We start from the raw sequence: 22,605 nt of genomic DNA on the forward strand, positions 1-22,605 counted from the left end.
TGATGGACATCCATTCACATTTCATTTACACATACATTTTGATGCTTTATATGTGTCTTTATTGAAATGAAAATGTATTTCCCGATTTGAATTATCAAGTTCATGTGATCATGCAAAGGTTGTATCAAAATTATAATTAAAATGCTATTCGCTTAATATGCTTTGCATTTCGTGATAACACGTTTGAAACGTAATTTTCAACCTCACCACCACGCTAAAAAGATGTCAATATTCAAACCTTAATGGAGAAATAGCGCCACCCCTGTTTGCAATAACATTACGATACCAACAGCGCTAAAACTGTGTCAAAATGCATCTTGAAAATGCAATCCGAGCAGATTGCATTTTCATTTCCATGGTCTTCCACTATAGTCAAATTATAGTCAAATTAGATCCCATCAGCCTTCCAATCAGATTCCACCTCCCTCCACTTTATTCAGCCAATCGGGTTCCCCTTTCCACCTCAGGGAGCCAATCAGGACGGGACTAAAGCACGCTCAGCACAGAGCCATATAGTTTCTGGCTCTGCAGTACAGGCGAGTTTTTGGTCTTGATTTATGATCCCTAATGCCTGGTTCACACTGCACGACTTTTCAGTCGTCAGGTTTTTGTGCCGTTCGCACTACACTGGTTGTGCTGTAATCGCGAGTCTTTCAGTTGTTGTGGCTTTCACACTACATGACTGATCGGTGACGCGGGCTCACGAATTACACGACTGGGGAATCGCCGACTCATCTGGCTGCCGTCCAAAAACACGAGAACACGAAAACGAAACTCGTGAAAACCAGCAACACCACATAAAGAATAAAACAATGTACATGTACTCCACATTTTCATTATTATTATTATTTTAGTCCCATAGTCCCAAGTTGCCAGAATTATTTCATCTCTCCGTTGCAGTGAACATAGTTATAATCAATCGCACTATTTCTCCAGTGCTGTCACAATAACTTAAACAGTGTTGTAGTAAAGTTGTAAGAAAGGTGAGGATTTTGTGTGTTTGCTGGGTTACTGTTTTGAAAGCATTCTTGAAAGTTTTTTACATTCTCTGAGATATCTTCAGCGGTGCCGCGGTTCTCTCTCCGCGTTCACATTGGCTGTAGTTAGACGCTGCTGCCGACTCTGAGATTGCGGTCTTTAATATGAGAGCGCAAATATAAGATTCAATCAAGCAAGTCAGACACACTGAGCACGCAAAATCAAGAAAACCGAGCGCTGTTAAGTGCGCTCACTTCCCTGTTTTTAGTGCGCGTTTCAGTTTTTTGCTAGCTTCTAAAATTTCTGCTCGCGTCATGATTACAAGTACGTTAAAGATCAAAGCTTGGTAGAGGATTACCTGCGGGTTCAGGTAATTATGCCGCGTCTGTGGCATTAACCACACTAAACAGGGACGCTGGGGGATTCTAGATAACATCACTCATCGAGGCATTACCGCTTTATAACTTTAAAAATACGACAGCACAAATGTTTATTTAAATAAACCAGCATTAACGAGCAGAAATGGTTTTCTGTTTCTGATCACACGAGACTCTTCACGGAGGTCGGCCGTTGTACCGCCGTAGTTTGAGGCACACAGTTGCTCTACCACAGCGCTCAATTTGGCAATAACAGTCACATCAGCGCCAGATAAGGCAGAGATGTCTGCCACTTGATCGATTAACATTTCACACTAATGTAGTGTAAATTCACCATAAGGACTCGTCTGCTACCCTTTGAATTAATCTAATGAGCGCTTCTGTGACCATGTCTAAAAAAACTCGCCTGTACTGCTGCGCTGTAGTCCCGTCCTGATTGGCTGCCCGCTGTGGAAAGCTGTGGAACCTGATTGGCTGAATAAGGTGAAACCGTGGAATCTAATTTGACTATAATTTGACTATAGTGGAAGACCATGGAAATGAAAATGCAATCTGCTCGGATTGCACTTTCAAAATGCATTTTGACACAGTTTTAGCGCTGTTGGCATCGTAATGTTAGTGCAAACAGGAGAGGCGCTATTTCTCCATTATCGTTTGAATATTGACATCTTTTTAGCATGGTGGTGAGGTTGAAAATTACGTTTCAAACGTGTTATCACGAAATGCAAAGCATATTAAGCGAATAGCATTTTAATTATAATTTTGATACAACCTTTGCATGATCACATGAACTTGATAATTCAAATCGGGAAAATTTTTTTCATTTCAATAAAGACACAAATAAAGCATCAAAATGTATGTGTAAATGAAATATGAATAGACGTCTATCACATTGCAAATGTAAATGGAATTACTGCATTTGAATTTGAATTTTGAGCTCAAAGTTGCTTGTATGAGTGGAACATGTAAATGCAAATACGTATTACATTTTCATTTGAATATTGACACAGAATAACTTCCATAGTCAAGGGCATCTTTACACAGCTACACAGACGGAACTGAAGTAATGTAGTTATTGAATTATTTTATGCCGCTTTACACCAGAAAAAGACAGAATGAATTAGGCCTAAGTGAATGAAAAAGTGATTCTGTGAGTCAGCAGATGTGCAGTATTTCTTTGTACAAATTCCAAGATTTCCTATTTTTAAAGGCAGGAGTTGGGTGTGTGGAAATGAATAAAATCTGGTATAATTTCTAGGTACACAAGATGGTGGAATTTAACATCTGGCATATTAAATCAGTCTGTACAGGGTACCGATTGTGGCTTAGAATAGAATAGAATAGAATAGAATAGAATAGAATAGTTTTTATTGTCGCTGAAGAAACAATGTTAAGAACAGTGTTACAGCAGTGAAATTGGATTGGCATCCTCTTTCTAAGGCAGCAGTTAAGACATAATACAAAATACAAAAATAAGTTAGCAAGTAGGTAAACACTAAACTAAATAAACTTATGTACATTTGCATTTTAAATTATTTATAAAGTGATATGTGCACTCGAGGTGGGACCTGTGATAGGTTGTATGTGCAATTGTATGTGCAAAAGTGATGTGTGCTATGGGGGGGGGGGGGGGGGTGTTTTGATAATCAGTGAATGAGTCTTTGTTGATAGATGAGTTTATTGCTGTTGGGGAGGGGGATTGATGGCTTTCACAGCCTGGGGGTAGAAACTGTGTCTCAGTCTGTTTGTTTTTGTTCATGACAAAAACAATACATTGAAATCTGAGGAGCCCAAGATTTTTTCTGCCTCTTTCACCACTCGCTGCATGTCTTTCTTGTCCTGTGATGTGCAGCTGATGAACCAAACTGTGCAGCAGTATGTCAGAAGGCTTTCAATGGTGGACTTGTAGATATTAATCCGCAACTGTAAAGGGAGGTGCGCTTGTTGAAGCTTCCTAAGAAAGTACAGTCTCTGTTGTGCCTTTCCCACTAGGTGTCTGGTGTTGGTAGCCCAGGTGAGGTCCAAAGAGATGTGCACCCCCCAGAAACTTAAAGCTCTCCACTCTCTCAACCTCTGCTCCTTGGCTTATTGGCTTATTGTGTTTTACTGGTCCTCAAACAGGAATATCAAGCATTAAACAGCTTTTAGCTGAGAAGGCATTTGAATGAATTAAGGGTTAGGCAAAGAGTAAGATAGCATTGTTAGATTGTAATACAGTGAAAGGCAAAATAATGGGATTTTTAAACAGAAACGTTAGACTCTTTATTTTCTTTATTTTCATAATTGTATTTCCACAATATGCTTCGTTATTCCACAAACCAGAAAAAAATGTTTTACAATAGAGACTAGTTTGAAAAAATAAATCAATTGACATTTGAAAAACATACATACCAAGTGGTTTATAATTTTGAGCACATTCAGTAAGTACTATTCAAGGATTTATGTAAATCTTTAGCTATCAGCAAAATTTCACCTGATTTAGGCTCCCTCTCACAAAAAGGCCATGCTGTGCATCAAAAAGTATTTTTCTCCATTATTTGTATACATACATTATACACAATAAGGTTACAACTGTGCTTTTCAAGTAAATGTTGTATATAAACCAAAAATGAACAAATAGCTGTAACTAACAATACAATCATAGGTCGTGATTCAATAATGGTTTTGCCTTCATGGAAGGTGAATTGAATACTCAGCAGACAGTGAGTGTGAACACAGATTTGTCTTAAGGACCTCAGAGAAACATTCCAGTCTTAGATAGTAATCATAACGCAAGGAGACCTGCATCTCAGGATATATCACCATAGGTTCAGCTCTTATCCAAATCTACTGCACCTAGCTGTACACATTCACATTCCTGAAGTAACTGTATAGATGGATTAGTGTGTATTAGACTGTCTCAAATCAGTCTAAAAAGTACAATGTCAAAAACTAAAATGGACTGTCTCAAATCATGGAGACATCTAGAGCAATCAACATCAATCCCAAGACTGGATGATTCAGCCATATGAGAAAACTGAAGCCAACATGTCAGAAATAAGAACTACTGGTCTAGGCATATTTGAAATCTTCAGTGTCACACATGCAATTTCAGTGGACAGAAATAAGATGAAAAAAAATCCAAAACAAATGCAGATTCAAATCCAAATGTTTTGCATCTTTAAGAACAAACATGAGGAATTTGATGGATGTATGATGGAGCGATAACACATTAGGAACCCAAATACACCATTTTATGTATCTATGTCACATTCCTGTAAGCTGATGGATTTTATATTTAAAAAAATTACAATTAATTTTTACTTGGTTTTTTCTCAGTATAGTAATGAACTATGCAGCTGTTAACCAGTTCATCTTGTGTCAAATACAGTACATCATGTATACTGATATAGGACAACTGTAAGGGAATTTATGATTTACTGTCTGTCACCCTCGATTTGACAGACAAGTTCATTCTATTATTTGTGTCTGCCCCCCAGTTAGAACTTCTCCTGTCCTTCTTGTTCGCTGCTTGTACAATGCAGGGACCCACAGGGACCCACATCTAGTCTGACCGTCTCCACTGTGCCCCCTTTCTCAATAAGAACAACACCAACACACAAATGATTTTAATCCTTAACCAATTGTTTTGCACAACATCATAGTTCTCCTGTACTTAAGTAGATGTCTTCCTTATTAAACTTTAGAACTGACACTCATGTGTTATGAATCTGTTATCCCGGTACCAGCTATGAAACACTGAGGGTTGAACAAAATCGTACTGCTGTTTGTGAACCCTGATGGCTAAAGTCTGTCTAGAGACAGTTGAAAAGCCAAACAAAAACATCTTCAACATGTTACATGCACTTGTGAATGTCAAACAGAAAAAAAAATTATATTCAGTATAACATTATATAAGACTTAATAAATGGTGGTTAATGTCATATAGTAGTGTTGTGTGTGTGTGGTCTTTTTAGCAACCAGAAGACTTCCTCATCAAGAAACACCAGTATTTCTGGTATTGCCTTCAATAGATTGAGGTCAGGCCTTAACATCTTGTAATCTAATATGGCCTAGAGTTTGTGAGCTGGTGTGCTAAGCTAGCGCATAAAGCTGTGATGTTACTTCTGCTTGTTATAGTAGTTCCAGTATTGGGACTTGCACACTTTTGTGTAAAGCAGCTGGTTGGATATTCAGGTATATTATAATTGGTCCAGTTTGTCATCGTACCTCCAGGAAGGCAAAATATATCTGGTGTAGGAAACAGGGATTCAAACACTGGGAGGCTGGGAGAAGTGCAACTCAACACCAAATACAATGGAGAATACACATTGAATAAGTGTGTGTGTGTGTGTGTGTGTGTGTGTGTGTGTGTGTGCGTGTGTGTGTGTGTGTGTGTGTGTGTGTGTGTGTGTGTGTGTGTGTGTGTGTGTGTGTGCGTGTGTGTGTGGTGTGTTGCAGGGAACTATGTTACCTGCTTAGCTCTCTGGTGGAGGAGCATGTCTGGAGTGACACTTGTTCTTCTGTGGCCAAAACAAATGAAATATTTTTAACAAAAAGGCGTATTAAAAGATACAAGAAAGAGCAAGAGAGAGACAGAAAGAGGATGACCAGATAGAGAGAGAGAGGATGATGATGACCAGAGAGAGAGAGAGAGAGGATGACCAGAGAGAGAGAGAGGATGACCAGAGGGAGAGAGAGAGAGAGAGAGAGAGAGAGAGAGAGAGGGTGAACAGAGGGAGAGAAAGAGAGAGGGATGACAAGAGAGAGAGAGAGCTATCACTTACTTTCTGATGTAGATGGTAGTGAAGTGAGGGGTTTGACAGCCAGGGGTGTTTCAGTGATTGAGACGCACTCATTCTCCAGCTACAGAACAGAATGGATTCAGCTGAAACCAACCATTATACTTACAATTCAGCAATAACGCAATCACACACACACACACACACACACACACACACACACACACACACACACACACACACACACACACACACACACACACACACACACACACACACACACACACACACACACAAAGAGTACCTCTTGCTCTTAACAAGCAGACATTGGATGAAGTCTTTTGCCTCATCAGAGATATCTGAGAACTCTGTTCCCTCAAAGGTCCACTGGCAGGCCAGGATGTTATTTAGTGTTTCATTATCATCATCTCCCAGGAAAGGGGACAGACCACTTAACCTGTAAATATGTAAATATGTTCAACAGAAAACATGACTCACCTGTCTTGATTAATGATAAATCTAATTTAGTGTGAAGCGTGTGTGTGTATGTGTATGTGTGTGTGGTGGGGGGGGGGGGGGGGGGGGGGGGGGGGGGGGGTTGTTTGTACATTTCTACCTCCATAATACAAAACAATTTCAGGAGGTTGGTTAGTGTGTGTGTGTGTGTGTGTGTGTGTGTGTGTGTGTGTGTGTGTGTGTGTGTGTGTGTGTGTGTGTGTGTTATCCTCCAAAAATTCTACTCAGGAGAAATTATTAACGTATTCCATTTCCCCTCATTTTAATACAAACGTAGACCTGAGAGGTAATTCTGAAGACTAAAGGTTGGAACTCACAGCATATAAGTTATGACTCCCAAACTCCACATGTCTGTTGGGAAAGAAACAAATTCATAGTTGATGACCTCTGGAGCCAGGAACTCAGGCGTGCCGAAGTTCACTCTCAGCTTCTCCCTGGGTTTATATCTGAGAAGAAGTGAGTGTGAGCGTACGCCAGAAGAGAGAGAAAACGAGAGTGAAAGCAAGGGAGTGAGATGGCGCGCTTACAGTCCCAAATGAAACCATTGGCCAGTCATCATCACCAACAAACTAACCTTCTTGCCAGTCCAAAGTCAATGATCTTGATTTTATTTGTTTCTCGACTCACGCAAAGTATGTTTTCCGGCTGAAAGAGCAATGGTCCTTATCCATTAGAATCAGAATGGTGAATATTGTTTATATATGGTGTATATAAGATTGTGCTACCTTCAGGTCCAGGTGCAGTATGTACATATTGTGCATGTACTGAAGGCCCTCTGTGATCTGCCTGATGAATAGCACTGTGTCCAACTCAGTCAGCTTGTAGTTCTCATCAATGATGCGGTCAAACAGCTCTCCTCCCTCAACACTTAAGTTGTAATATATGAGACACACACACACACACACACACACACACACACACACACACACACACACACACATACAAGACACAGCAAGGCATATTTGTTCATATAGAACATTTTCAACACAAGGAAATGCAGAGTGCTTTTAAATGAAAGAAACACTAAGAACAGGTGATTTAAACAGATAAATGTAATAAAAAGCAATAAATTTAATAACAAAATACACTAAATCTGGCAGCCCCCTTTTCTTTTACTTATTTTACTATTTTTATTGCACTTTTTTTTTATTGCTTCAATATTTTATTGTTTATTTTCTCCATCATTATATGTATGTGTATGTGTATGTGGCTATGAGTGAGTGGGAGTGTGTTTTACTTACTACTCCATAACAAGAGTAATATCAAAGCGAGACTCATATGCTGCATACAGCTGGATCAGGTTAGCATGGTTCAGCTGGTTCATAACCTCAATCTCACTCCTTACCACATCCTGACAAAGCAAATCAGATGCAAACATACACTTTTATATCTCAATCAAAAAAAGTGAGGAAATGTATACTGGGTATTACTCTGAAATTAAATGAACTACTCTGAAATAAGACTTTGAAAAAAAGGGTATGATGTCCTTGTGTTTTATTTTGAAAACAACTGACGGTTTTGTGTATCATGTAGTATCAACAGGGACACACTTTTTAACCCAAAAAATGTAAATCTATAATTGATTTACCTTCTCTTTCTGACCTCTGACCTTGATAATCTTAGCTGCCAGTGTCAGCCCAGAAGACTTCTCGACACACTTGTGCACCATTCCAAAGCGCCCACTAGCAAAACAAAATCACCAAACCAGTCAAAAATGTATATAATATTATAATGTTATAAATATTATATATAAGATCCATATATATATATATATATATAATATTTTTATACCTATTTACAGTTTTATTACATGCATAGAATGTACTGTATGCACATATAGAACTGTAATAATTATCAATTCACAATACTTATGTCATTTTCAGGTGTCCAAACAAAAACCAGTCATATTTTCTATTCAACTCAGTGTTTGTATTTCCATTCTCAATTAGATATCCTAATTCTATTGTCGTGGAAATTAGAACCTTAATGGTGAGCAAGAACAGTTGGGTACAGCAGTTGGGTATGGTATCAAAGTAAAACACAAAGTTTATTAAAGAAAAAAGGATAGAAAAATAGAAAGATGGATCGATCCAGAGATCTGTTACACACACTCAACAGTGTCTCCAAGAGAGAGCTGCCCCTCCCCTCTCAGAGACCGTAGTGTTATACTATTTTGCTACATGATTACATCATACTTCCATGACATGAGCTACGCATGTGTCTCACATGAGGTGGGGTGATGGGGTGAGTTATCCACCCATCACCCCTCCCCTGCCAGGGTCCCCGGGCCAAGACCTCCTTATCCCCCGGTTCACCAGGCACCAGGCACGCCAGATATACTACCATTCTGACGCCAGACGCCCTTATCTACATGCCCGAGACCTTCAGAGCTGTCTGTCCTCAGTACTACTAGGAGGAGTAGAGAGAAAGAGTAGAGAGAGAGAGAGAGAGCGAGAGAGAGAGAGAGACTACAAGCCTGCAGAGCATACATTGATCAATGTGTCCTAGGCCTGACATATGTTTAATATATCTTAATAAAGTGATTTCCTTTCCACTTATTACTAAGAGTGGGCAATGCTTATCTGAATACCAATGAATATGATTACAGAAAGATGAAATATAGATTTTGTCCCCACACTATCTAGCACAGGGGTCACCCATGAGGATGTCATGAGTCGCCCACGGTCTTGTTTTAAACCCCCCCCCGGACAACAACAGCATGCCATCCATGCTGCACATTGTTGAGCCAAGCTGGAAGGGACACTGGGCACTATTGACTATTGACTGTACTTGCTACAGTGCTCTCCTCTCATGGACAAATGTAATTTCATGCCACCCGAGCCCTCGCAGTCACCATCACATAAGCACACTATTGCCCTGTGTGCAAGAGACTTATCCATAAAGCTTCACCTAACTTTTCCATCCATCCATCCATCCATCCATCCATCCATCCATCCAACCATCTATCCATATCCTGATCAGGCAGCATCCATCCATCTATCCATATTATCTTGCTAGCTGTCACTCACCCTCCAAGCACTTCTTCTCTGTTGATGGTGTATTGAGCAGATACATGGTGTGTTTTTGCGGTAACCATCCGGTGCTCGAAAGGTGCAGGAGGAGGGGGTGACAAATCTGGTGGACAAAAGAAACACCTTCTCCATAGATCAATGAATTCTACTGAATTCAATTAAAAACTGGAGGCCAAGTTTACTGTACCGATAATATATTCTTCAGCCATTGTCTTGCCTTCTTCTCCCCCCTTCTCTGGTCTCTTTGGTTCCTGCTGTTCTCCTTCCACTACTGGCTTCTCTTTTTCTTCTTCATTCTCCTCTGCCTCCTCTGGCCTCTCTTCCACCTGGCTTCCTGTGATGTCATCTTTCTGTAGCCTTGTAGTACCACCCATGCAAGCAGAAACACAGAAAAAGAACATATATCTCAACGAAAAGGTGGAGACACGCTGGAAAAAACAGGAGTTCCACAAGGTTCAATGTTTTGGCCATTGATGATCCTGATCAGGTTAAATGAACCAGGGCTGCAGTACCTTGCCTGGCAGCATGTGCAGTGTCCATTGATCTTGCGTGGTGGGAGGAGCAGGGCGACCACCTGTGGCACACATGAGCCCTCCTCTGTCTCTGTCCCTTCCTTCCTCTCCTCCTTATCAATATCCCTCCACTCTGCACTTCTTTCTACCAACTTTGAGTCAGCAGGAACATCTGTGTCCTTCTCTCTCTCCTCTTTTTTCTCCACCGCCTGTAGCTCCTCCGTCCTTCTTTCTCGCAGATGTTCTTCATCGTGGAGAAAGGCCGGAAGCTGAGGGGCACAAACGGCCGGTTCACTGTTACCTTGGGATAGAAGACTGTTCTGCTGGAAGAGCTTCTCAGTCTGGGGTGGATCTGAAGAATTTGAACCAAACACATAAAATGTATATATTACTTGAATAGCATCAATTTGAGCACTTTTACCATACTATGTCTGACTAATTGTGAAAGGTTTTCTAAGGCACAGCTTTGAACCTTCAGGTTTTCACAACACAATAATGTGCATGACTACTAAGCTTGTAAAGAAGTTCCACTGACTTCAAACGCTATAAAAATACAACAGCTGCAAACCAAATGCTTGTACTAGTCACCACAGACATGCGGTTGGGCAAACTCACTGTGCGTCAGCTGAACTGGTCTGGCGTCTTTGTAAGATTACATTACCTGCTACGTCCGGAGACTGACATTTTTTCTGAGATTTTAGGCCTTCTGAGCAAACATTTGTCTTCTCTGTGCCATCCTTCCTGTTAAGCTAGACAGAGAGGAAGAGATAAGAAGTGAGAGGTTTCATTAGGTCTCAAATAAGCCTTTTAGTTATAATGCATCAATTTTCCACCATGGATTCATGCTCATTTAGACGTTCTACTATTTCAAAGATTCATATATAATTCTGCTGTGCCACTGAACATCCTTTGTGACAACCCAAGTATCACAATTCATAAAGTACACATTCCTTTATTTCTCATAGATGTCATGATCCTTGACTCTGCCATCCAACTGACTCTTGAAGACTGAAAAGGTTATGGAATAATATATGAAATCGTCCAATCGTCCAAACACAAGGAAACAAATCGCTTGAAATGGCCACTGCAAAATAAATAAATAAATCCTCCAATGAGGATTCAAAACTTAATTTTAGAGCTTTGACCAGTTGACCTGTGAAAATCTGTCCACCATGTCCATCCATCCGTCAGTCCATCTTCATGTCCATGTCCACTTACCCTCTGACCAGTGCATGCAGATGAGCTCCTGAAGGGCGCGTGCGTTTGGAGGTGTTTAAGTGCCACAGAGATGCTGGCACGCTGCCCCACCCGCTCCACAGTGGCGGTCTCCATGGCAATGTGTAAGCTGCCCAGCAACCGCTCTGCATCCTCCCAGCGGTGGTGCGTGATCACATCCAGCCGACTGAAGGCCACCTCCTGCAGAGTGAGAAGCTCCACCGTCCGTGGACTCAATGTGTTGATGTGGCTCTCCATCACGGAGACAGGGAGTGGAAGAGAGCAGAAGCCGAGGGGTTTGTGGGTAAGGGTCTGCCGGCCGCAGTCAGCGAGGACTTTCTTGTGCCCGCGTTGCCAACAGTACTGCCCTCGCTGAAACGCTCTTGATGACGTACAGGTTTTGGATCATCAACCCTGCCTAGACTGGAACTCACCTCCAGAAATACAGGAAAACCAGACTGACAAAAGAATTCTCGCTCCCTGGAAACTCAAGAAATACCTGTCCTTAAGAGAGCCAGAGTGCATACAAGCCTAAACAAGGAAAGCGGTTAGTAGCTCCCTGAAGTTCTACATCGGTCTCTTGCTTCATCACAGGAGTTCCCCTCTCTTCTGTCTGCTCCGCTGCATGCGATCCAGGCTTTTATGCTGTGGTCTGTGGGCCAGGGCTTATTGGTCAGAGTGGGAACAGTTGCTGGGATACCCTGGCACTGCGAGGGAACGGACACTTCAACACGATCCCACCATGAAGTCCTGGGCCAGGTGTTAGGATATTGCAACCAGAGCTTGGCTCAGTTAAAAAACTGACAAGGAGTTGATGCAGAAGAGTCAAAGAGGGGATATCTTACAGCGATACAAACACACGCACACACATGTGGACGCATACAGACACACATAAGCCTGTATGATATTAAGTTTTGGCTGATCCACGACTAACTTGCAATAACACAACATGCGAGTATGAGAGTATATCGTATGTTTGATGGGTGAATATGCAGGACATCCTTCTCACCCGTAACAGGATGTCCCGCTGCTAATCATAATGACAGTTGCAGAAAGGTGTGTGACAGGTGTGTGTGTGGAAGAACCAAATAAATTGGACAGCAGGACAATGGGAGTGGCAAACAAGTCTTGGCTCACACTCAAAAAGGATGTTTGTATTTGACATAATGTTTGTCTACTGGAGCAAACTTCTAGGCAACTGAATCCAGTACTTCTTGGTAGAATAAGTTTATTCTTAATATGTTTATTTTATGTTTAATTTATAAATATTAAATTAGGCAAAAGGGCATCTTGATATTATAATTAGAGGTTGTTGTCCTGATACAATATTCTTATGTTCAGGATTTTGTAGGCCTTTTGGCCACCAGTAACATGTCATACTTGTCTAGGTGTGCACCATAGTTTAGGATGTATGCACGGTGTTAGATACCGTCCGTGTTAGATTGCATACAGATAATAAACACCCTTATGTCGTGCCACAGTGTAACAGAGCCTGATAACATACCAGAGCACCACAATGATCTTAGAATAGCTTTGGATCTCGGGAACCAGTCACTGTCCGAATGTGATTGGTTGGGTCATTAGGAGGCCCTAGATGATTGGTGCGTGCTCGTCTCTGATGGGACGGAATGCGTCTGGGGGATCTGTGACTTGCCTAGAATGTGAACTTGATAATGTGGTTGAGCTCCCCGCACTGACAACAAGAGCTTATTAAAAGGGAGTAAGTGTGTGATATTCCATGCACTTATGTGTATAGATGTTTGCATGGTGTGTGTTTGTGATTAAAATGGGAATTACAGCTGTCCAGCCATTCAAAGAGTTGTTTTTGAATTGATGGCTACATCGCTGGACAATTCTGAAGATATGAAGTGGATATATGCGTATGTAGTTTATAGAAATAGAATGCTTTTCTGACAGCTCAAAGGTGTTAATATTGAAAAGGGTGAAATAATTCATTAATTGTTATGTAAATACACTTTTGGTGTTGCTGAGACCTTCTGAAATGTATACATTTTCTTTATAATTTTTATAAGATATATTTTTTGTGAACTTTTAACACTGAAGAAACGTAGACTAACTTTTAAATAAATAACAAATCAGAAGGAGAGAAAGAAAAAAGGATGAAGGGAAGAGGAAAATAGAATAAAGAGATGATTATGCAAGACACAGAAGAAACTGAGTGTACAGGCGAGCAGATTTCTTTTCTTTTTTTTTTTACAAAAAACAGTAAAAAGCAGCAAGAGTGTGAGATGCGAACTAAGGAATAATGCAAAACAACCTATACTATAGATGGCAAAAAACACCACACACAAAGCTGGAGAATCGTAGGGAGACTACAGCAAGGCCTATAGCGAGAAAACAAGATCTAACATCAGGGAGACTAGAAAACACAGAACCTGGTAAACAAGAATGCTTACAAAAACTGACAACCAGGAAAACAAAACACATGGTTTATATACACAATTATCTTATTCATATACAAGATAATGACGAGGGAGTAGACTAGAGACAGGTGAAATCAATGGCAATGGTGGGGAACTAAACGAAGATGTGGACACTAAAACCAAAACAAAGGAAGCAGAAAACCAGGAAGTGAAAATCAAAACACAGCTAACCAGGGAAACAGACACTAGGGAGGGTCAGTTGTGACAGTTTACAATGGGAATACCGTAACTAATAAACTGTGCCCTGAAACTTTGGCATATTAAAAACACACCCACCTGCATACAAAAATATACAATATATAATATGTGCAATAAAGTTAATCAGTTTTTTCATTTACAAAATACAAGAATGTTTTTATTTGTTCATGTTGCACAGACTAAAGCCTGAATGTGAAATTGCTTACCACTAGAGGGCAGCAAAAATTAAAAGAACTAAGCAGGATGGCGAGTTCATTTTACGTTTGCTCTACGAAGCCAAAATTCTGTGCGCTGATTTCTCCTCCTCTTCCTCCTCCTCCTCCTCCTCCTCCTCCTTCTTTTTCTTGTTTTGCTATATGCAAAGTTTAAATATTTTCAGGGCATGCAGCTTTTGCTGTAGAGCATCCACCAAAACTCAGCACACAGTTCCTACATGAGACTTTGGGACATGTCGGCATATTCATTTCTGTGAATGAATAGCACAATGTATGTAAAGGTAAGACTCCTTGATATCACAGTAGGCCACTTTCACAGAATACACACACACCCTTTATCTCCGTCACTCCCTCAAACCAGCTAAACAGCCCAGCTAAACTACTCCAGAGCCAATGACCCCAAAACAAAGTACCCGCCCACAGCCAAATAGCCCTGAAGTACAACTTTTCACACAGCTAAATAACCCCTCAGCCTCAACTACCCCATAGCCAATAATCTCACAACTCAAATCCCCCCACACCCAGTTAACAACATAATAGCCAAATTGACCTCAGCAACTACCCACAACAGACAAATAACCCCTCAACACAATAGACCCACAGCCCCACAACTACCCAACAGCTAAATAACCCCTTATCCACAACCCCATGACCCCTCATTAACTACACCTTCAGCCAAATAGCCATGATCAACTATTCCTTTTTTAACCTGTATGACATCTAGATTTAAAACAGGCTTGTTTAGGGTCATAAGTGAAACTCTGGGTTCAAATTTCTATAGTATTTTGATAGCAATGATAATGAAGGAAACACTTAAAACTTTCATGAGCGCCCCCTAGTGGGCCCGCCGGCGGGCCCAGCTCCTTTACGGCGATATAAAACATATTAAACATTAATGAATCTCCGAACAAAAGCGCCTAAATCAAAATTTCCTATCCCATCTACATGCCTACCGAGTTTCAGCCGTCTACGTGCAGCCGATCGCGAGATATCCGGCTTTGAAGTTGACCACAAAAGTGCACCCCGCGGGGGGGTCTCCCGACATATCCGTTTACAAAACATATTTATGTTGTGAAATGTCTTAATGTTTTGTCACCTAAAAATCGTTTACTAATAAGGCTTTAATTTAAGACCTTAACAGCGTAGATCCGTTGTGGTTAAGTACCTTAAAAAGCTTGCTCACCTCACTGCAAAATTTTCCAAAATCCGCTTCCTGAATGAGACACTCCGACAAATCTGCCCCCTAAGCGTCACAGAAGCATTCTTAACGCTGATTTGACCCCTCATTACAAAGCTGCAGCGGTTCTGCTTTGATTTGAGTGGTTTTTATTGGTCTAAAGTGGGGTAGTGACTTTGAGTGACAGGTTTTACAACCTCTCCCACGGCGAGGTGCGAAGGGGAGGGGGGGAGGGTGAACCAATAAGCCCACAGAGACAAGCTGGCGCCTCAGAAGTGATTGAAAGCTGTTCTAACCAATAGTGTACATCCTTCCGAAGCTAGCCAGCCCTCATATGACATGATTGGTCAAGTATATTTTTAAATTGAGCCCTCGGAAACTGGCGCTTCATTTCCAATTTCGGCCGCTAGCATAGCAACATAAGCTAACCCTTTGCTAACCTAAGCTAAGCTCCCCAGAACACACTGTTCGGCGAAACTGAAGCAGCCATGGATTATTTTGTTCGTTTTTATGCGGATTGTGGATACTTTTGAACATAAACGGATTACTTTGTGTGGAATATATGAGCAATTTTCGGAATTTTCGCCAACCCGGAAGTAAGACGGTACACCGGCTACGACGCGATTCTACGTACTGTGAGTAACAATGGATAATTTTTCATAAGCGATATTGTACAAAATATATATTCTAATACTAAACATTAACTAAGCGTTAGATTATAAACAGTTTTAGAGCGTTTGAGTGCTGCAGCACTCTGTATCGTGTCGGATGCTACCGGAGTTGGCTACGGTAACCTAGCTTATGCTGTCGGACTATATTGGACATAAATATGATATCATAACGTTCATATTTGGACATGAAATTTAGTCATTGGAATTTTCTGGTCTTGCTGTAATATGTGCAGCATTGTTGTTTGTCGTAGCTCCTCGGTTTCGTGTAAGGAATTTGTTGGCATGTTAGCTTAGTTGGCTAATGGTGTGTGTTGGGTGTGGCATATTTAGACATGGGTGTGGTGCACTTGACATACCTTGGATAAAGCTGAATAACTTTTCAATGCTTGCATGGATTTGCTCCATTTTTTCTGTGTTGTTAGAAAAGACCCTAGCGAAATTTATTGTAATTTCTGATACCTAATTTGAATAACTATGTGAATATACATTCCAGTCATGTTCAAGTTCAAGTCAGCATTTGTGACATTCCTGGCATATTAGCATCTGCAATAGAGGCTCTAAAATAAACCAAATTATGTGAATATGATACTGAAGTGTATTAATATGTTCCCCCAACTGCCTACTTCAGTTTGAGCCATGAATGATAATTTTCCTATATGTACAACTTGAGATATCTAGTTTTAATGTGAACTATGTCAAAAATGTTAAAAATGGCCACCGGGTGTGCGAATCTGCAGTATAAGGTTAAACATGGTAGAATATAAATTCATTTTTAGACATTTAAGCACTTGTACTTCTGCAAACGAGTTCTGAACATACTAAGAATGTTATGCAATAAATTAAAGGTGTAGTCTCTTGTTTTTTTTTTTTTACAGCATCGTTATTAGACAATAAGCAGATGAACCAGCCCAGTTGTACTGTATGTTCTCCAAAGCTTCTGGTTTCGACATCTAAATGTAAAAAATGTTGTGTGAACTATTCATGACCAACTATTAGCAACATTACATGGTAAGTTAAAACTGAGGTATTATTAATAATTATACCCAATAACCCTAAATCCTGTGAAAAAGAGTAATACACCCTGGGTATTCAATGTAGACAAAACAATTACACAATTGATATCCTAAAAACTTTAGGAAAGTGTTTTGAGTTTCATAGACTTTGATGTTAGGAATGGTTCTCCAAAATAACTAAAATCGCTGCAAGCTCTAATAGATAATAATATACTTCTGGCTTAAAACTCCTTCAGGTCTCATTTTATAGTAAATTGTGACTACAAAGTGTCTAAATATTCCGTGAAACTTTTTGCATTTTACCTACAGCATTTCTCTTATATTGGAAATTAACAGACAAGCATTTTCACCCCATGATGTGCTCATTTAGAATAATTGGTTTATTGTTATAAAATATGAAGACTTTAATAAGGTTTAGAATATCAATTGTTCAACAAAATTATATGTAATTGCAATTAAAAGCTATTACAAAGCTTGCTAAAAGATTTTACCTGAAATGCCAAATTCAGTGACCACATTGAACCCACATTGTCTTTTAGTTATCCAAACATCTGGAACAATAAGTTCAGTTCCAAAACTATTAGTGACTACATGATTAAAAGAAAAGATCAATAGAAAAGAATGTAAAAACTGATTTTTTTTCTTCCTATCCCACCAAAAGCAAATAAAGTTGATTTCAAATTTAAGAATGATATTTATCCCTCTAATGGTTTCCTAAGGATGAAGTTGCATTACAATATCTGCTATTTCTGTAATAAACTGAAACCACATGTCATATATTCTTCAACTGGAGCAATTTTGAACTCATTTGGTAAAATAAAAAATACATATTATCACAAACTAAGTTTGGAGCAATGTTTGAGCAATGTTTAATAGTTTTGAATTAAAATTATTATTTTATTATGTTTTTTAACATTGTTTTATTTCATTGATTTAACTTGTGAGGTGTTCCCATTTCCCATTACGTGACAAATGTTTATATATTACAAAATTATATATTTGCGGAACAATCTGGCGAGGTCTGAATTCTGTCTGTTGTCCTCCTTATGAGTATCTATATAGAATTGTTCATAGTGCGTAGGCCATGTCAAACACAGTTTTAGTTTCAACAATAGTTTATGCATAAAAATAAACAAAACAAACAAAAACACTCTTTATTATTCAAAATAAACAATTTTAGCACAACCATTCATATTGTACAAACTACCAAAGTACACACACACACGCACACGCACACGCACACACACACACACACACACACACACACACACACACACACACACACACACACAAGAAATGTCCTCTGGCTGTTGACAGCCTATAAAGTATACATTATGCTTATTTAACTATCTGTGAGAAACTGTAACTCAAGATCACTGACCACATGCTTCAATATGTGACGTAGGTCAGAGATGTTTCAGAGTCTTAGAGTGTATGTGAGAGAAAAGCTGTTTTTGAAGGAATGCAGGACGTGAGGGGGAATATCCATAATCACTATCTACAGAAAAAACATGGGGTCAGATATCCATCAATATTACTGAGATTAAATGTTTCACTGTTTACTTAAAAATCTTCCAGACAAGGTATATCAATTTTAGGAACATTGCTTGAATTTTATTTTATTTTTTATGCTCTGAGAACTGCAACTGTACATTAATGTCCACGCAGTCGTTTGCAGAAAGGTGAAGTACATGAGGCTATTTTAGTGTGTGTGAGGCAGGGAAGGGAGGAATGGGGTAACCAAACCTTGTCCCAACCCCCCCGGTCTTCCTTTCTCCTTTTCTATCTCTCCTCTCTCTCCATTTATAAATTAAAGGGTAAAGGGTCCGGCCCCAGGCATGTCCTCTTCTCCACCCCCAGGTCCAGAGCGCTTGGCTGGGCTGGCGGGTGCCTTCACAGTGGTACACGTGAGCTGACGTGGGGGAGTCCCGGGGAAACCCTCACAAACTCACTTCTGATGATGAAAGCAGGAGCCTGGCACACGCAGCACCTAACACGTGACTAACACGTGACTAACACGTGACTAACACATGACTAACACGTGACTAACACGTGACTAACACGTGACTAACACGTGACTAACACGTGACTAACACGTGACTAACACGTGACTAACACGTGACTAACACGTGACTAACACGTGACTAACACGTGACTAACACGTGACTAACACGTGACTGCATTACTGTCCCTAAAGCTGCTTAAAAAAGAAGTAATAATATCATGACTTTAAACTACAGCATGCACAATGGACAAGTGGGGCTAATAACTTTGAAAAGTGTGCTAATACAGACATACATATATCTTATATGTGCATTTTATTGGAAATATGTTATATATTCATACAATCACAGGCAATGGCTGTTCTTTTGGTCCACACAATTTGTCAGACACCCTCTATCCTCTTTGGTTATCGATTTCTGACTCACTGCTGACCAGATATCATTTCAGTGGCAGAACATTATCAATATGGGATTAACAAAAAAAAGGGTTTGGGGTATTGAATTAATGCAAATGTATCAGTGACAATATTGTGACTGGGTTTTTATATACATGTCAATGTCGCTGCTGTCCTGAAGTCATAAATTGACCAATTATGAAGGGTTAGAAGAGTTAACATACATTTCACAAGATTCTAACTGTACACCTACAAAACATAGCTAATAAAATGATGTTTTAATAAGTTGTCAGTTATTAGTATTTTGCAGTAGTTATTCAGATTTCTGGGGTCCTTTACTGCCATGGGTTTTTTCTTGTTGTTGTTGTTTCTTCCTCTAACCTGTAGTAATAGTGAAAACCTGGAGAAGTGCTCAGACTGGTGAGACACTGGTGAGACTGAAATGAGGTGCTTCAGGCTACCAACAATAAGAGATGCAATGATCCTTTCCAAAGACCTTGTTACACATTTACATTTACATTTATGGCATTTGGCAGACGCCCTTATCCAGAGCGACTTACATTTTTATCTCATTTTTATACAAGTGAGCAATTGAGGGTTAAGGGCCTTGCTCAGGGGCACCTCAGTCATGGCCTCAGGTCTGGGAATCGAACCCACGACCCTCCGGTCACAAGACCAGTTCCCTAACCACCAGGCCATGACTGCCCTGTTACACCTGCCCTAAACATGCACCACATCTTCATCCAGCCAAATCTGCCCTTTTATAGCCGTCTCTGGCATGGATATCCTGAAATCAGTGTCTTTCACACCCATGAATAGCTGCTAGTCTGAATGAATCTACTCTCCATGTAAATAAACACTATAAGCAGACGACAACAACGAACAGTGTGTAATTCAGGCCAAATGGGCGGCAATGGACATGCAAAACTCACTGAACTAAAAATGTCTAAACAGAACTGCAGACAGAAGGACAAAAATACGGGGGACAAAATAACCAAAATATCCATCAGCGTAGACATGCTGGCACAATGTGACTGTAACTGTGGTACCACACACATTTGCACTCATTCAAAACTGAGCACTGGCTGAGGCCCTGAGATAAGAAAAGTGACACAGAGTCAGAATTGTCACAGCTTGAATCAGGCAAATATATGGGGTGCTAACCTCACATAACATAACATAATGAAAACAAAGTGTAAGGTCTGTTAAACTAAAGCAGCACAAACGGAAAATCCAACAGCACAAATGGGCACGAATGCAGTGAAGCGAATTAGACCAGTTTGGTCAAAACCTTTTACACATAGTCCTTGGGGTATAGGAAATGCTTTTTTACAACAATGTCATTTTAACATTCAGGTATATACACAGCTTGGTTATCATGTATAATTGTCTTTTGACATTCTTCATAATAAAAACCCAAGCCTCATCCTGTATTAGTGTTCCTTTGACAAAATATTTGTTCAGGAAGCCTGGGTGTGTAGTACATTTGATGAATAATAGGGCCTATTGAACACATGCAAACAAAACCTTCGGGAAACACTGAGAGACGTTTAGACAAACAAGTTCACAAGACTGCAAAATACTGCAATACTGCAAATTTGTTTCCTATGTGCAAGAAAGCTAATACTTTGCAGCACACGGGGGACACATGAACATGTGATGTGGATCACACGTTCACCTAACTGCATGATGGAATCACTTAATCCATACAGTGAGTGACAAATCAGAGTTGGTAGGTGCACTAGCACAACTGCAGGATTAAATGATGAATGATGAATCAAACTTATAATACAAAGTGACCGAACTGCAGCAGGAAGTTAAATTTCTAACCTACACTACCGGGGACTCCATCGAACACAGCGTTCGTGGTGGAAGCAGGAGGTGTTGTAGCGTGTCACAGCATGACCAATGTCCTCGCACCTGCACCAGCATATTGCTCTTTAACTTTCTACAGACAAATCAGACATATGCGTGGGTGGATGTCAGTGTGAGTGTGTGTGGTACCTGACTGTTTACTGGGGTGCTTCCTGCAGCTCTGTCCTTTTTCCGCTTTGCGGTGAAAAAGCTCCAACATTGCCTCCACAGGAGGGACACAACTAAACACACACTACCCACAATCCAAAGGTCCTTATCCTTTAAGAAGTTCTCCATGACAACAGCAGTCACAAATACAGTGGGGCCTGTCCAAGCCTTCCTCCGCCCTTTTAGTGGGATCTTTAATTCCCTCTCTCTCTTTTTTCAGTCTGTCTATCTAACTCTCCCCGGCCCCCCTTCCGGGCTCCGTTAACAGAGCTCTGGTTGTGACATGAGTGGAGTGTCCAAGTCGCAGGCTTCGAATGCGGGGCAGGAGTGAACACCATCTGCCCCTCCTCTATAAGCAGCAGTGTGGCTGTCTGTCAGTGTGACGAGTGTCGGACAGGTGGAGCTCTGCAAGGTGGCGAACAGGACCCTACATATCCTTTAACGTTAGACACAGCAATTAATGTGCTCAATCACTGCCCCCTCATCTGCACAAACACATGTGCTCACCCACAAGTTACACACACACACACACACACACGTGCACACATAGGCACAAAGGAACACACACACTAGCAAAGCTCTGGTACAAACAGATGAACCATGCCAAAAAAAAAAAACACACCGTAGAGTACAAGCCAAACATTCAGGTTCCTTTTCACATTGTTAAGTAAATTTAATATTTTAGAACCACATGGCGTCCACCTAGTGTATCATGAGAGGCCAACCAACAGCCAGCTCTAAAAGCAAACACATCTACCCCCCCCCCCCCCCCCCCCCACCCCCCTCACACTGCCAGCTTCAGCACAGCAACATGCAGGGTGAAGTATGTCTGGGGTTCCAGCTATGCGAGTTCTGCCAGTCACAGGATGTCTTGCCACAACATTTAGAACTGATGTTCAACTAATCACCCATGTGAAGAGACCTGCGCGTGCACAGTGCTGCTCAATCCTGCACAGCCTGTCTGGTGGCCACCACGCCGTGACCAACGGCGTCTGGATTATCCTGCCTAGCCTTTCGCCTTCGTTGCAGACGTAAATGGTAAATTGATGTGTGGTAAAGTTATTTCATAGCATGGAATGTGATTTTATAAAACTAAGCTTATGACCCAGGAGTGCA

At 40.6% G+C, this 22,605-nt stretch overlaps 1 protein-coding gene across 2 annotated transcripts; it reads right to left on the reverse strand.

Moving 5' to 3' along the window:
* Positions 1-3,589: 3,589 nt before the first annotated feature.
* On the reverse strand, positions 3,590-21,879 carry mylk4b (myosin light chain kinase family, member 4b). Of its 2 annotated transcripts, none has more exons than XM_077017273.1 (14): positions 21,472-21,879; positions 10,798-10,885; positions 10,137-10,488; positions 9,812-9,981; positions 9,622-9,727; positions 8,181-8,274; positions 7,834-7,943; positions 7,318-7,459; positions 7,167-7,237; positions 6,910-7,038; positions 6,381-6,533; positions 6,122-6,200; positions 5,809-5,857; positions 3,590-5,585 (listed from the first exon to the last, which is right to left on the reverse strand). In XM_077017273.1, the coding sequence occupies exons 1-13, from the start codon at positions 21,616-21,618 to the stop codon at positions 5,813-5,815; spliced, it is 1,686 nt and encodes a 561-aa protein (XP_076873388.1). In that variant the 5' UTR covers positions 21,619-21,879; the 3' UTR covers positions 3,590-5,585; positions 5,809-5,812. The 2 variants fall into 2 exon arrangements, with proteins under 2 accessions (XP_076873388.1, XP_076873387.1); XM_077017272.1 differs by lacking the exon at positions 21,472-21,879 and adding an exon at positions 11,355-14,253.
* Positions 21,880-22,605: the final 726 nt, after the last annotated feature.

The sequence above is a fragment of the Brachyhypopomus gauderio genome, chromosome 9 (genome assembly GCF_052324685.1).
Source record: "Brachyhypopomus gauderio isolate BG-103 chromosome 9, BGAUD_0.2, whole genome shotgun sequence".
Lineage (NCBI taxonomy): Eukaryota > Metazoa > Chordata > Actinopteri > Gymnotiformes > Hypopomidae > Brachyhypopomus > Brachyhypopomus gauderio.

What these genes read in the sequence shown, in the direction of transcription:
- mylk4b (XM_077017272.1), bottom strand. Translation starts at nt 11,609, where the DNA reads ATGGAGAGCCACATCAACACATTGAGTCCACGGACGGTGGAGCTTCTC. An exon ending in AGAGAAGAAGTGCTTGGAGG is followed by an intron (nt 8,275 to 9,621) that starts GTGAGTGACAGC and finishes TTGTTTTGCTAG; the next exon opens with TGGGCGCTTTGGAATGGTGC. An exon ending in ATTACTCTTGTTATGGAGTA is followed by an intron (nt 7,460 to 7,833) that starts GTAAGTAAAACA and finishes TTACAACTTAAG; the next exon opens with TGTTGAGGGAGGAGAGCTGT.